Source organism: Falco peregrinus, chromosome 7 (assembly GCF_023634155.1).
Source record: "Falco peregrinus isolate bFalPer1 chromosome 7, bFalPer1.pri, whole genome shotgun sequence".
NCBI lineage: Eukaryota > Metazoa > Chordata > Aves > Falconiformes > Falconidae > Falco > Falco peregrinus.
Genome location: NC_073727.1, coordinates 68,653,115 through 68,669,237, shown reverse-complemented (window position 1 = coordinate 68,669,237; position 16,123 = coordinate 68,653,115). Strand labels below are relative to the sequence as shown.

The 16,123-nt window shown below is 38.4% G+C and overlaps 1 protein-coding gene across 5 annotated transcripts in view; it reads right to left on the bottom strand.

Moving 5' to 3' along the window:
• Positions 1–4,149: 4,149 nt before the first annotated feature.
• The window catches only part of FBXO25 (F-box protein 25), a 29,782-nt gene continuing 17,808 nt past the window's right edge, over positions 4,150–16,123 (bottom strand). For 3 of the 5 annotated variants that reach the window (XM_055810852.1, XM_055810854.1, XM_005238139.4), the window contains 4 exons: positions 15,810–15,994; positions 13,720–13,902; positions 11,490–11,633; positions 4,150–5,371 (listed from right to left, as the gene is read on the bottom strand). In XM_055810852.1, coding sequence (XP_055666827.1) covers positions 5,282–5,371; positions 11,490–11,633; positions 13,720–13,902; positions 15,810–15,994 — 602 coding nt within the window. In that variant the 3' untranslated portion in view covers positions 4,150–5,281. Of the gene's footprint in view, positions 5,372–8,108; positions 8,136–11,489; positions 11,634–13,719; positions 13,903–15,809; positions 15,995–16,123 lie in introns of all 5 variants that reach the window. The other 2 variants (XM_055810851.1, XM_055810853.1) reach the window with 1 other exon arrangement.

Genomic DNA, 16,123 nt, shown 5'->3' with positions numbered 1-16,123 from the left:
TATGTGGGAGTGCAGTAGGTTCAGCTGAAAAGACTGAGGAAGAATGGTTCCACAAATATTACCCCTAAAAATAATTATCTCATTTTGGTTGGATCAGCAACTTGAACTGACTGGCTGATGCTGCATCACTGCCTGCCATGGCACAGGGGAGAGGAGGGTGAATGTGACATGGGATACAACACAGTCTCAAATGTAGCTTTCAGGACAGGGAGTCCCCCAAATTCGTGTTCTAACTGAAAATTTGGCATGAAACAGGACCTCTCATGGACTCTGAAAGAGGTGAGGTCTCCTCAGCTTTTCAAAGTAAGAGTGCAGATGATAAGCTCCCAGAAGACATGTATGCTTGACCTTGCTGGAGGTAAGTCTTGCTCAACTCTCTGGGCGAAAGGTAAGCACCTGAGGCCGTTTCCAGGATGCTGCTTGACGTACTGTCCTGTTTCTCTCTAGCCACTGCAGAGTGACTCCGTGTCTTCTCTCAGAAGCTATGAAGTACTTAGTTTGTTACACGGAAGTCCCATAACCCAGATTTATCAGATGCTGAAGTTGACCAATTTTGTGAAGTTTGAAGGTTTTTGATGAAATCGGCTTCTAGGGCAGTTGTCTAACTTCAAGTGATGTGGCTTAAGAAATATGTATACTCTGCCTCACTTTCTATATGTACATATACATGACAAAGAGGTTAGAGAGCAATAGCATAAATGCAAAATTAATAAATTTTCCCTCCTATTCATTGCCTCCTTTCTCTACAAGTGAATGAAGAGCTTTCATGCTTATTATTGGCTCAAAGACACACTCATACTAGACTGTTTAGCTAATACAGTTCTTTCTTTGCCACTGACAAAGCTGCAGATATGCTAATTTGTGCAACAGGCAAATCTAAAACATTGTGCTACTATTCTCCCTTCCACTCTCCCCTCTCTGCTAGCCTGCATTGCTTCTGCCTTCCAGGACACAAAATGCCCCAAGTCTGTCAATCCTCTTCCTAGGGGGTATCTCTTTGAGCTAGTTTTGTTCTCACATTTCTGCTTCTTCCTTCTCCAAAAGTGAGTTTATGAATTTCTGTTTCCTCTGCTCCCCATCCCTGGGAAAGAGCAGGGTTCTGCACTTCTGCTTTTTCCAGACTTAGTCCTGTCTGACATTCCTCTGCTCCCCATCCCTGGGAAAGAGCAGGGTTCTGCACTTCTGCTTTTTCCAGACTTAGTCCTGTCTGACATCAAAATGGAAAGGCTCACTTGGTGCTTTCTGAACAGGTCCATGCCTACTGTCTTGTCCCAGAAACAGGAGAACAAAACTGTTGGGAGAAAATGTAATACAAGAAGCCAGGAGTCTCTCAGAGACAGGGTTTGGAGGTAAGGACTCCCAGTGGGGCAGGTGTTGGGGAGGGGGAAGGAAGGTCCATTTTTCAAAATTGTAATTTCAGGCTTCTTGTGGACTGCAGTAGGGAATGCCTCTATTGCTTTTGAATCGGTGGTTGTTTTTCAGGACTAGAATGAAATAAAACCCAAATCACCTGAGATCGTGATGTAATCATGTAGGGGCCACAGTTAGAACATGGTTTCTTACCTTTGCCACTGCAAAATCTGTATGTATATCCAGGTCTTGGGACAAAAGATGAGGAGCAGAAGAAAGCTGTAGATTTGGTACATATTTCAAGGCACCGTTCCTGCTTTAGGAGAATGTGCCTGCCCCTCTTTGCATATGACGGCCAGCACACAGGAGCCCAAAGACAGGAGGTTTTACTTTAAGGCATAACCCTTCTCATGGGTTACAACACTTCAGGTTGCATGAGTAAGTGCTGGTGTAAAGAGCAATGTGATTGATTCCAGTTATCAAAATACATTCTTTACTACAGGCGAGACATTAACAAGATTGTTTTCCTGAAGGTGAAGTCCTTTCCCCTTTCCATCTCATGAACAGAATTAAAAAAAAAAAAACCAACCAAAACCAACCACCACAATACAAATCCTGTTGATCAAAATTACTGCCTTAGCTTTTTGCTTAGGTGATACAATTAAACTCTTATCTTCTTATGCATCTGATAGCATAGCTTGATTAGAACTAACTACATGGTATAAGTTATGTGTCTAGTCTAAGTAATATATTCACTAAATATTTAACTAGCTTGTGGAATGACTCCCAAAGCTGAGTTTTGCCAAGTGTTAAAAGGTTAACACTGCTCATGACAGTGTGATTCTATACTCAGTCTTTAATATGTAAAAAAGAATAAATAATGTATATACTTGCACTGAAATGCTTCTTAGGGCAAGCATGCCCATGTGTTGTGGTTTTTTGGGGGTTTTTTTGTACATAGAAAAAAGTTTGAAAGTCTACCTTACTGGCTTTTGGAGCTGGAGGTCCTGGTGGACACCAAATTGAATGTGCCCTTGCCACATATAAGGTTAGCGATATCCTGCGCTACACCAGGAGGAGTGTTGCCAGCAGGTGGAGGGAGGCAGTCCTTCCCCTTTACTGGTGAGGCCTCACCCGAGTGCTGTGTCCAGTTCTGGGCTCCTCAGTACTCGGAGAGAGATGTGGAATCACTTCCTGGAGGGAGTCCAGTGAAGGGCCATGAAGACGATTAGGGGGCTGGCACAGCTCTCCCGTGGGGTGAGGCTGAGAGTGCAGGGCCTGTTCAGCCTTGGGAAGAGAAGGCTCAGAGGAATCTCATCGCTGTATATAAATACCTGAAGGCAAGGTGGAAAGAGGATGGAGCCAGGCTTGTGTCACCGGGCACTGAAAGAGCCAGAGGCATTGGGCACCAACTGGAACACAAGAGGTTCCTTCTGAACACAAGGAAATGCATGTTGTAACTGTGAGGGTGACCAAGCACTGGCACAGGTTGCCCAGAAAGCTGGCAGAGTCTTTTTCCTTGGAGATATTCAAAAGCCATCTTGACATGGTTCTGGACAACTCACTGCAGCTAGCCCTGCTTAAGCAGGGAGGTCCCTTCCACCTTCAACCATCCTGCGAGTGCAGAATGAAGCCTCTAGAATACAGGACTACAAACCAGAGTCCTGCTTCTTGTCATCCTAGCTACTGCCATCCTTCAGCAGCTTTTTGCTACAGAAGAGCAAGGCAGCAAGTGGTGAAAAGGAAAGGAATTTTAAGCCTGACTCCTGTCACCTGACAGCTGTAACAACTGAAAATTACAGATACTGCTTTTTCTAAACCTTTTAACTTCTTACAAGCAACTTTAAGTCACCTATGTTCCTCCTCAATTTAAAGGCTAGGGGAGGTCCCTCTCAGCTCTCTCCATACCTTTCCCTGATTTTCACATTATTTGCATCTTTAGTAATGGGCAGCTTCCTAGGCAATGGTGTGTCCTTTCAGAGCCTGCATTCTGCCTGCAGGAGGGATGGTTCCTTGCAGTCCCCAATCAAGAGACTTTCAGTCAGCACAATGGGTGAAGAGCTCAGCGCAGTAATAAACCAAATTCTGACTTTAGAACCCGTCTTTCAAACTCTCCAAGAAAGCAGGTAGCATCCATGTAGATACTTAGAGGAAGTTTCCTGAAGGGTAGCAAAACTGTAACCATGGTAAAGGAGTGATTAATGGATGCCAGCCATCACCACCCACTGTCAAGGTTACCTAGGTCATCTAGGGTCACACAGGAAAGCAAGTCCACAACTATTACATTAGTTAAGTTAAATAAATGGGGTGCAAATTGCTGTTAAAATGCTTCTAGTTCCTTAACAAATCCAGTGACTACAGCAGTGCTTGGACTGGCAAAGTGAGGCTTGCAGCAATGTTCTGAATGAAGAGGAAGAAGAATGGACAGCATTGGCTCCACACCCAATTATTACCCATAGTAGCAGACACCTTAATTGAAAGAACGAAAAAACCCTGTATTGAAAAATCCACCTATCAGCAAATTCAATGGATTAGGTCACTATAACCACTGACATTTAAGTTAAAGTGAATAAAACTATCTCCTGAGGAAATAAATATACCCCTCTTCTCATGCAGCCTCTTAACAGTCCATCTGTCCTATTAAAAAAAGTGCAAATACAACCAATTACTGAAAAGCGGTAGCACTTTGACTGCTTGTATGCTTCTCATTCCATTACCCATTACTACTGAGGACAGGTTGTAGAAAGATCTTCGCAAATTTGAACTGATTAATCTCTATGCACAAGAGACTCCTAGGAATAATAGATAAAAACCATGATTTATTACGCTGTACAAAACTAGATTCAGAACAAGCAAGTGCAGAATATAGTACATTACATATTTGTTAAATTTCATTGACAAACCCAGAACTTCCCTAATTTTTCCTTTACCTGCCTAAGCCAAACAATTAATTTTGTTCTCCAGAATAGAAGAAAATAGCTTCCTGGAGAATTTATCATCTGATTACCTTGACAGAAGGTGCTTCAGCTCAGACCGACTTTCAGGGTTTCCCATAACTTGTAAAGACTTGTCAGGTTAGAACCTCGGTTGGTAATATAATCTCCTGCCACTGTACCAGTCTGGAAACAAGCAACTCCATTCTCATTACATTTCAATAATGTAGTCTTCTTAGAAGATTAATTGATCCAGTTGTATGTGTAGACATACCAAACTATAAATGTAAACTGTAGCTACCATAAAAAAAAAAAGTGCACTTCCCAGTAGCCCCAGATTTGTCTCTTGAGTTATGCAGGAATGTGCCAAGATAGGTTATATATTTAAAGAAGTCCTTAAGAAAAATAAATATTTTTGCATAATTATGTACCAAGATCGGTTGATTTCATTCATTCATAGTTTCAACAACAGGTAAAGCCACAGCTATATTTATTTACTAGCTCACAATGATTAATGCCACCTTGGTAACTGATGTATTAAGAGTCCAAGAGAATATTGGCCTGTTCTTTCTAATAGTGCAAATTATATGGAGGTGTTTTGAAAACAGTGGCTTAAAGGATTAAAACAATAAAAAAGCCCCTCCTTTGGTCTCAGTAAGAGTAGTTTAACTCTCCCCAGATTTTCACAACTCCCCCACATAATTTTAACCAACTATTAAGGCGTCAAAAGAATGGATTTAAAGTTGAGATTAAAATGGTCTGTCTTGGACTTGGAAAAAGCCCACTGCAGATTTCCTGACAAAGAAAGATGTCTCCCCCTCAGCTCTTCTCTGCACAAAAACAAGACACCAAATAAACCCGACTGATAATCTCCCCCATCTTATTTTTTTTAAGCTACAACAAAACATTACACTTAAATATATTGCACACATGGCATAGTATATCCTGCCTGACTCTTCACAAAAATGGCCACAAACACAGAACAGCTACCGAACATCTCAAAATTTGAAGAGATCTATGAAATGCTGAGGAGATACTGGCATGAGACAGGTGTTCGGATCACTGGCTGTGCAGGGGTGTCCTGTATCCTGCAAAATGAAGGAGAAAAAAAAAGTTAGGTTCTCTTTCCATACCCAAAATCTCCCTCCACCCCCAATTAAAACAAACAAACGGCAAAAATTCACATATGGGCACATGGAACTACTTCCACTGTAAACAAACTGATAGGAACTTGCTCTTTTTATTTTCTTTAACTGTTTCAGACTAAGCTGTTAAAGCAAGCCTTTCCAGTTTGACTGTGGTAGCTTCAGGTTTTGGAAAAAACCCAACCCCTCCTACCAAAAGCAGAACCTGAATCAGAGCTCTTAAAAAGTTTCATAATCCTTATCCATTATTTTTTCATAAATGTATGAACCTAAATTATTTGTTTAATTAAACTCTGAAATCAACTATTACTTCAGGGTAGAAAATTAACTTCTTGCTTTCAAAGTGAAGCACAGCACACACTTCCTCCCCAAAAAAACCTTTTTTGACTTGTTTGAAGTCTCAGTCATAAGAGGTTTTCTGCCTTGCTTGTTTTCCTTTTTCCCCCCAACGTTTTTTTCTCCTCTTTCACTTCTACCTTTTCTCCACCTGAAAGCATTGCCTTACAACAGAAGTTAGCACCCAGGCAAGTTAGGAATCTAGAAGATGGACAGGAAAGGCTTTGTCATTACAAATTCACTAAGCCTGTAGTGTTTTCTATAGGATTATTGCAGGAAGTTGAACTCAGCACAATTATCCGATTATTTAAGATTCAAATTCCTCTTCAAATGAAAAGTTCAGTTGTGCACCTTATTAGAACCCTCTAAAGGAAGGAAATGCTAGAGGTGTAATGAGAAGAAGGTCCCTGACAGTTCAGTGGACAGGTTAAACACATTTATCAATAATATTAAAGCTCAGAAACTGTCCTCCTCAGGTTTTAAGGGGTTTCCCCTCCCTTTTCCATCAGTGTTGGTGAATTTACCATGTGGGGCAAGAAAACCAGAGTAAATATATGGTAAGTAGATCACAGACGACTGCAAACTTCATTTCCTACGGAAATGAAAGAAATGAAGACACGTGCAATTCAGTACATAGAAGGAAAGAACCTGTAAATAATTTTTTCTTCTCACGTGGAAACTGAAATAAGGGAAGTGCTGGCAAAGATGCCACATTCCCATCCAAAGTCTTTGCTACACCAGTGCACTTAGGTGAAACACATTCTAAGTCCTACTCAGCTTTTCCAATAAAAATATCTATAGATATATTATCTGTATTTTTCCATTAAGTCTATAGATGACAACATGAAAATATTATGTATATCACCTCCTCATCCTCTCACTTTTTTTAAATAATTCCTTTAACATCACCCAAGAACCAGTTGTCACATTCATGACAAAGGGAAAAACGCCAAAAAAGAGAAGACAAATAGATTAGTCCCTGGGTAGAACTGCCTGTTTTGGGAAGCTGCAGATAAAAAAGAACAGAAGACTAAACCTGTAAGCATTAAACCTAACACCTTCATCTTCAGATGACATCTGCAAGGAAGAGATACACCACAGCAGAAAACACTCTTAAAGGGAGTTGCTAATGAACTATCATCTCCACCCATTGCCATGTCAATGTTCTGTCGTTACTTCCCTAGCTTCCACAAAAAACACCATCAGAATTAGGATTCTGGAAAAGAAGCTAGAGTTTATCCTCTTTTAGCGCCTATTTATACTCCTAAATATTTCAGACTGAATTTGTAACATGGTATCTGCTTTGTTGTTCTGCACATCATCATAAAAATGCTTTTGAAAGCTCTGCTCGGTCAGGAATTACAGGTCCAATAAGACTCAGTAAGATCAGTTCTTGGGGTTTTAAGTTATTAAAAACAACAGTAGAAACAGATGTTTTAAAAATTTTTAATTAAAAACAAACCCAGCAATTTTAGAGTGGGGAAAAAAAGTGATGAGGACTGAAAAGGAAGAATCATAACTTTCCTGTAATTATGAGTATTCCTCCTTCAAAGAAAAGTGTATTTCCCTTGAAACTGCATTTAATAATAATTTAAATTGTACTTATTTTCAATGTACCTACTTAAAGCTAAAACAGAATTCTTTTAAATTAACAAGAAAATTCACCACATTTACTGGCAATTGTAGTTGTTCTCCTCCTCAAATTTTATCGTAACTGGACATTAAGAAGCACCCATAACAACTCTGGAGCTACAGTCCTTTTCTGTGTAGTTATTTCCACCATTATTTTATTCGGAAAGCAATGGTATAATTGCCTCCTTCCACTCTCCCAAGTCACAATGCAGACTATTTTGGGAACTTCTTTTCAGAGAGACTCCTTCATAGAACTATGTATGACTACAGCATTCCAAGTGGAGTAAAATCAGGTTTAGTACTTTTGCGTTACAGAAAGTTATCTGAGGTTCACGTTACTCTTTTCAGATTTAAGTACTTAGTTAAATACAGCAGGGACTGCAAAAACAGTTTATAACAATGAATGCAGAAAACTCATTTCTTAGCAAAATCTAGCTGATCTCACTGGCACCATGCACCTATGGTTCCTAGTTTAAATGTCGTTAACAGGGAGTATGTCAATAATAAAATAGAATTCTGATGAGAAGCTGAGATGGAAAGTCATCACTACCTTATCCAATAGAAAAACAAGAAAAAAAGTATTCTTGTTGCTAAACTGTTGTGGGGAAACAAAATGAAAACAGAGTATCAAACAATTAGAAATGAACACGTTATTCACTTTGACATTACAGAACAGTAAGCACTGAAAACAGATGAGACACACAAGAAATACCTTGAGTAACAAAGCAAGGTGGTAGTCCTTTCAGATCATGAAGAAGGAAGCAGGAGGAAGAGCCATAAAGTAAAAGAAGCAGAGTTAAGGTTTATTGAGGCTAAGGTTCATACGCCATTTAGAAAAATAGTCTTATTCTTGTGGCAAATCACAAGCAGCTGAAGAACCCAGCACAAGCCCCAGAACAACTAAAAGCAAGTGTGAAGCATACCACTTATGCAAAACAATTACACTATTTTACATGAAGCCCTGGATGTTGAAAGAAGAAAAGGTATTTCAGCTTCTCTGACCACCTCTAGGATAACTCAAATGTGCTACTGAGTGAGCTAAGAAAATAAGAGCTGCCCCCAACTGCAATGTTGCCTAGTGGAACAGAAGAAACAGTATACACAAAAAGCATTCACAGAGGCATCAGTTAATAATTAGTTTGCCATTACTTTTACACTACTACAATTATGTATTTTTCTCACTTTCATCACGGACCAAGAAGTCACTTCTCAAAGACAGTAATTCAATATGAAGAGTTTCTGATAATCATTCCCTGTAACACTGAAGAGTACAAGACGCTCCATTACATCACTTCCTACAATGAACTTGGGAGTCTCCTCCTTGTATTTAACATTACTATGGTCACAGGTTTTAAACAAATACAGGAATGCAAGTGCTGCTTCCTGAAAAGCTCTTGAAAGGACACAAAATGCAGGACTTAAAGAATTTTCTGTGTGCATACCTCTCACATTGCCAGTAATTACATTCTATTATCAATTCCATAAACTGATGAAAATTCTGCTCATCAGTAGCTTGGCCTGTGCTTTGTGGCTGCTTCAGAACCTCACTGCTTCGGTTCTTAGAAACTCTTAACTCTCAGCATAAATTTACCCACAACTAGTTTCTACAATTGATTTGCATCAAGGGTGTCCCTTAACTTAAACAGTTTCCCAAAGTAGTCTAAAGTTTATTCATCCCTTCTCTGTCTCTGAGAAGAATTTATGGAGAGCAGTCACATTCCTTATTAGCTTTAACACAGCTAAGTTAAAAGAAATTAAGCTCTGCTAGTCTTCATGCCCTGTTCACTTAATTACTTTTCCCTCTGCAACTATTTCAATGTTTTGCTCTGTTCTTAAGTGATAGGAGAACAAAAAAAAAAAAAAAAAAGTGAAATACCAAGAACTGTTCACTTTGCCTGAAGTTCTTCTGAATGCCCTTGAAAGCTAAAGCTGCCTGATTTTTGAAGTGTACCGTTAAAAGAAGAAACTAAATTTTTACATGTTATAAACTGAAGGACCCAGTGCTTTCATTTGTTTCAAAACTCAAACATTTGCTACTTTTCCTCTGTAAAGTAACTGTAATTTCTCTTTTAAAGTTTTTGGTGTTTGGTTTATGGGTTTTTGTACTATACACCCAATGGAATTAGGTAGAGTAAAAGCTTCAGTTGCGAACAAAAAATTGTACATTACAGATACAATTATATGTCAACCACTCATATACATATTTAATCTAATAATCTGGCTAATCAAGTATGATACTGAAGCTTGAATAAATTGTCAAAGCCTGATAAAAACAAAATCATCCTCAAGGACAGAACATGCTTCATGGTAAACATCAAAATCAATGTAAAATGCATTCTGAATGAAGTATTTTCACCTATCGCAGAATTTTTCTAGAACTAATAAAGTACCTCCTGTCTCACAGCCCCCCCACTTTGCTTCTCATCTCCCTTTAGAAAGCTTAGGAGAGGATATAGATACAAGTACTTGAAGAAGCAGAACTGTTTTTCCCCCCACATAACTCAGTGACTAGCACTACTATATTCACATTGCCCTGTAAACAGAGGACTTTTTCAGACCAATGGTGAACCTCTTTGTGTCCCTGCCAATAAGATGCTGATTGTGCAGAAATCAATTTGTTTAACAATGTATTTCACAGATTCACAGAATGGTTGGGGTTGGAAGGCACCTCTGGAAATCACTTAGTCCAACCCCCCGCTAAAGCAGGTTGCACAGGATTGTGTCCAGATGAGTTTTGAATGCCTCCAGAAAAGGAGACCCCACAGCCTCTCTGGGCAGCCTGTGCCAGTGCTCTGGCACCCTCAAAGGAAAGAAGTTCTTCCTCATATTCAGATGGAACTTCTTGTGTTGCAGTTTCTGCCTGTGGCCCCCCATCTAGTTGCTGGGCACCACTGAAAAGAGCCCGGCTCCATCCTCTTGACACTTGCACACATTAGTAAGATCCCCTCTCCCAGTCTGCTCTTCTCTATGCTAAACAGGCCCAGCTTTCTCAGCTCTTCCTCGTAAAAGAGATGCTCCAGTCCCCTCATCTTCATAGCCCTCCGCTGGACCCTCTCCAATAGCTCCCTGGCTCTCTTGAATTGCTCTTAGTCATTCTTGACACAAGTTCTTCAGCAATTGCCCAAGCTTTTCCCAGCAGAAGCCAATTCCGACTACCTGCTTTCCTACTATTAATTTAGCAAAACATATTAATACCTGGAAAGGCACCTGTGATATCAGGAACATCCAACTTCAAGGTAACATCAACATGCTACTTCTATGAAAGCTAGCTTATCCTGTTAAGCAGCCTAATTTTAAAACAAAAAAAGCAACTCCTCTTCAATCACAGAAAGATGACACAAGAGCAACTTATTTTTGTGAATTAGAATATAAGTGTTTTCCAAGATTTCTGAAACGTTTCTTGCTCTGTTGTCCACTTAGCATTACCCATATTTAGCCTTTGAGCTGCAAAATTAAAGAAGTCTCACTAACTAGAAGGCTAGATTATGGTGCAACACAAAGTAAAAGCAGGAATATGTGTTTACACACAAGTTAAACATGAAAATGCTCTACAGAAATTAAAATCATTCTAAGACAGAACATGCTTCATGGTAAACATCAAAATCAATGTAAAATGCATTCTGAATGAAGTTTAAAACATTCCTCCAAGCTTCACAGGGGACAGAAGCAAGACTATAAAAATACAGAGTTTTACACTAATGTGGTAGGAATACTACAGTAATAAGTTCTCATTAGTGATAAATTGATTGCCATGCCATCATTAGAAAAGGGATGTCATAAAATGGCTAACTTCCCACAAGTTCCTAAAACTTCGCATAAGAGTAAATAGATACAAGATGACACAGTGCAACTCTTTCCACATGACACTTTTCCTTGCAATTCTAAGTACTGAGGTTATCAGCCAACAAGAGGCAAGAATGCCAGATAAAGAATTACTTTGGAATTTAATACTGTTTTAATATCTATAAAACTTCTAGAAGGGTTAAATATTAGTTGTCTAATCACATTTTACATAAGTTTACATGAGAAAGCTGATGATGATCACCTGTAGCTGTTTGAACTTATTTCTGATTATCTATTTTAAAGCTCTTACCTTCCAAAACAGAATACTGCAGTGTCGACAGAAATGCAAGGTATCCCCGTACTGTTCCTTTATTGGGTAGTATTTCTGAAGCGCAAAGTACATCAGCTTCCAGTCAATGTGACCTTTCTCTGATGGAATCAAATGCCTACAAAACTAGACATAAAATTAAAGCTTTAAAATTGTTAAAGAACTAGTCAAATCAGGTAAAGGACTGGGAAGTGGGGGGAAGGTAGTTAAACTGAAGTTTTGTAACTGGAATTCTTTGAAGTCAATAATCTGACATCACATGTCTATGCAAAGCAGCGAGAGAGATCTAGCCACAAAAAAATGGAAGGTAAACCACTAAAAATAGAAGGGTGCACATTTGCCAAGTAGGCCATACACAGCCAATCTAATTCTACTGTCTTGAAATGATTCTAATTATAGTCAAGAACCATGTAACAGAAACAATGACGCTGTAAGTGATTACTTTTATACCTTATAAAAAAACACTCAGGAATGAGATTTTTTCTTAAATTACTGTGCATTTCAAATGGTGGTTGTTAAGACAGTAACTATAGATTTGAGTAATTCTTTTTCTTTCATTTTGAAAGTATACATATGATTATTTTTCTCATTTACTTATCTTTCCAGAAGGATAGCATTAATCAGTGATTGATGTACTTCTTGAGGACATAATCTGCAAATAAAGATTAGCTGATGCACAATGGCTATTTCTCCACAGCTTAATACACAGCCAAGGTTTATTAAGTATGTATTTGTAAAAGGCTTCTGTTCTGCTCAGTGTGGATCAATGCCAATACATTAAGGGCTCTCTTCATTGACAACTCCTAAATGAAGAGAACAGCCCTGCCTGCCTTCAGCTATACTTCACTTAGTTTCATAATAGCTTCCCTGTGTAGAGTTCTCATTCTTTCCAAAAGCGCTCTTCAGACTTCAAATATGTTTTTGTGGGCATTTCAATGGTTCAACAAATACACTGCAGAGGACAGGAAAACCAACCCAATACAATTCTGTAGCTTATTAAGGTAGCACACTTTTAAACAGAGAAAGCAGAATTTGATAGTGGAAAACAAAGTAATTAGATTTCTATCATTAATAACCTAGTAAGAAATTAATTGTGAACAATTAGTATACAGTGTTTCTAATGCATTCCAAGTGTCCTTTATAAGGCACAAGGCTAGCCAACTCTACCAAAATGCTTAAGTCATCTTTTTCCCAGCATTACCTTTGTATAACAGCTTCCTCTCCAACCAGTTTTGTCACTGTTCAATAGAGCTTACCTCACCCTAGCCTCAAAATCCACCCAACTGCTACATTAAGCTTAAATTTACCCTTAACACCTCACCTCGCATTCTTCAGAGCTGCTGCCGTAGGAGGGATTTTCAGTTTGCCTTTGGCTGTCTATATTCTCCATGAAGTTCTTTCTAAAGCCTTTCATCTCACCAAAATTTTTATCTGGGGCAACTGCACATGAGTTAATTAATCTTCACTTCTACCTCTCCTGTTATAATAGTACTTAATCTGGTAGTCGCAAACCAAACAGTACCACTTCAATCTCTCAGATTTAAGAATGCAGATTTTCACTTTCTCCAGTCTGGAATGTACTAGGTTTTTAAAGTTCTTCCTCCAGCTCTGATGAGGTAACTTCTATTTTCATAGCTTTATTTTCACCTAGTCTGATACTATCCCAGCATACATTACTTGTCAGAAAATGACAACAGTTCTGAAGGCATTCCTAGATTGCTTTAATACCTTTTATGAGAAAGGCACAGAAAATTAATTTCTCTTTTGTTCTTAGTTTCAAAATTTGAGTAATTTGTTCTGTTCTTTTTTGCAAAATCCCAATTTTGGTTCCACCAGACATGCACATAGCCCAAAAGTTTGAACAATGTGTCCACTTACCTTGGTTAATAAAAGAAGTTCTACTTTAGGTACTAAAATTAGAAACACCTTAGAGGTATCCTCTACTGCACTTGTTGGGGACTGTGTAGTTTTAAAAAAAATTATCTTACAGCAGACATTTTTTAAAATAATGCAAGGACACAGTCTGATAATTATCTCAAACTCACAGGCATGCTGAATACAATTTTTAGTATGAACCAAGGCCCCAAAAAGACATTTTCACTATTACCACACACTTGCATTTTTACTTCAAAAAGGGTGAGTTCACACTCCTTTATTAGTATACCATATCGCAAAGATAAGGGCCACATTTATGCAAATTACAGAGTATTACCTGCTTTTCTGCAAAATGATACTGGCAGAGTTTTTTCCACAACTGTCTGTCTTCACTAAGCATGTACAAAGTTGGGGTCACTTGACCCAGAGTAATAATGTCCCAGCCATCAGAGAACCTGTATAAGATGTTGTTCAGCATATGGAGAGGGAGATCGCTAAGCGTAAGACCATTGTTGACTTGCTGGAAACAAAACAAAACAAAAAACAAACAAACAAACAAAGAGTTGAAGACTTTTTAACTACAAAATCCTGACAGCACAAGGTACAAATAAGATTCTTACTTTAGAGGTATCTCATGTCTCTAGTTTAGTTTGTACAGAACCATTGAGTAATACCTACGGTTAATTCTGTGATACTTTGATTACTTGGCTACCATTATTCTTTAACTGCTGCTGTTGAAAACAATGTGTACAGGTACAGAAAAAGCTAGAGACTGTAGCTTTACAACTTATACATTTCCTACTGTTAAAATAAACACATCCTAATTCTTTATTTAAATTTCAAATAATTTTAAAACAATTCTGTTCTCAGAAAACAGTTCAAGCGTATAGTTTTAAAACTATGATATATTCAATTCCATCTTTGAGAGAAGTGTGCTAAAACTCTACTGTAATAGAATTATAAACCAGTTATTTATAATAACTAATTATAATAAATTATTTTTTATTGAGAAACAGAGCACATGTCAATTTGCCTTAAGTCAACTAGAGGACAGAATACAAGACTGAAGAGCAGAAATACATAATGAAAATATGAAAAAGGCAGAGACAGAATAGATGTTAATTTCTGATGTCTGGAGATAGTTCCCCTCATATATAAATGAGGAATTCTGCAAGGGATGACAGACCAGAGCACCGAGAAAGCTTGAACTGAGAGCATACACCTCTGCTGAACTTTAACAGGGTAACCTACAGCACAACTCCTACATGACTCAACCTGGAGCTATACTGTCAGATGGCACAAAGCCCAACGCGCCTGGAGGCAACGTCCCAGCTGGTGAAGGAGGGAGTGTGGGTAGTAGCTGCTGGCCCTACCTAAGCTGAGCTGCCTAGTCGCAAGGTGCTGGCAGCACAGCAGCTGTACTCTAGAGGCTCTCACTTCTATCAGTTTATTTCACAACCATTCATCTCACTTACAATCTTTCCATAGTGTCATCTGTTATAAACATCTCTGAGATTATCGTGCTGTTCTGGAATATGTGCGCACTACAGATGCAAAATTTCTTATCAGTTATTTCAACCAAAGTAAACCAGCTCAGATTGAAGAGTCACACTGGAAAGAAACAAATGCAGCAACCGCAGTGTCTCAAAACTGTCTATGCTATGGCTGCTTGGCTTATGAAAACAGCTGAGACTGGGCTCCCAACTTCTCCTTTCTATTCCAAAATTAGCTGTTCTATTCAGACAGACAGCACACGCAGCAAGAATTTCAAAATTTCATAGGTGAAAGCAAACAGATGAAACAGTTGTGTGGCTATACTGTGAGCAAGTATCTTGCAGCATTTCTTCCTCCAGGAGTAATGCAGACAGGCTAAAAAAATTGCCTGCTTATCATCAAAGTCTTCACTATAAAAACTTGGAACAGTGCATACCACATGCTTTGAATGAAGTTACACGATTAGAATCCAGATGCTGAAGTCATTATCCTTTTTTCACAAACAGCAATTGTGCTAATGAATACAGCTGTAAAATTGCTACTTGAATATTTTATTTCTGTTTTATTGATCCACCTCTAAAATTCCTTTTAGATTTTTACCCCCCCCCCGTAGCAGAACATTTACTTTGGAATTAGAAATTGGTATTTTCTCCATCTCTATCTAACAATCTAGAGACACACATTTTGAAATTTATTTGGGTGAGAAAAACAATTAAATCTATACAGCTTTACCACAAACCAGCAAAACAGGCAATGTAGCAGCCCTCATTACAAAAGAGCTATTAAAATGTTAGAAAATTAAGTTGATTCCCTTTAATTAATTTCATATTACTTCTGTAAAAACAAACAGCTAAAACTGTTCACTTATAAATCATAAACCAAAGTTCCATATAGTTCCCCTCCCCCATTACTTTTTAGCATGACTTAACATACCTTGTTCATCTGAAGGTTTTTTAGTTGTTGTTGCCACAGAAGGATAGTTTCTAATCGACAAATCCAAATATTGATGTTCCCTACCAACACAGATTTTCCTACTCCCCTAATCAGTATACAGAGAGTAGAACTCAGATCCTGTAGAAGATCTTTGATTAATCGTGGATTATATTGGTCTTCCATGACTGGAAAACAAAGCAAACCAAATACAATTTTGGTTAACTCAGTTAACCAAGCTAATAAAGTTAGCTTCAGCTAATCAACACTTTTTTAGATTAAGTAATTAAAATTCAACTGTGTGTGTGCAACTAGCT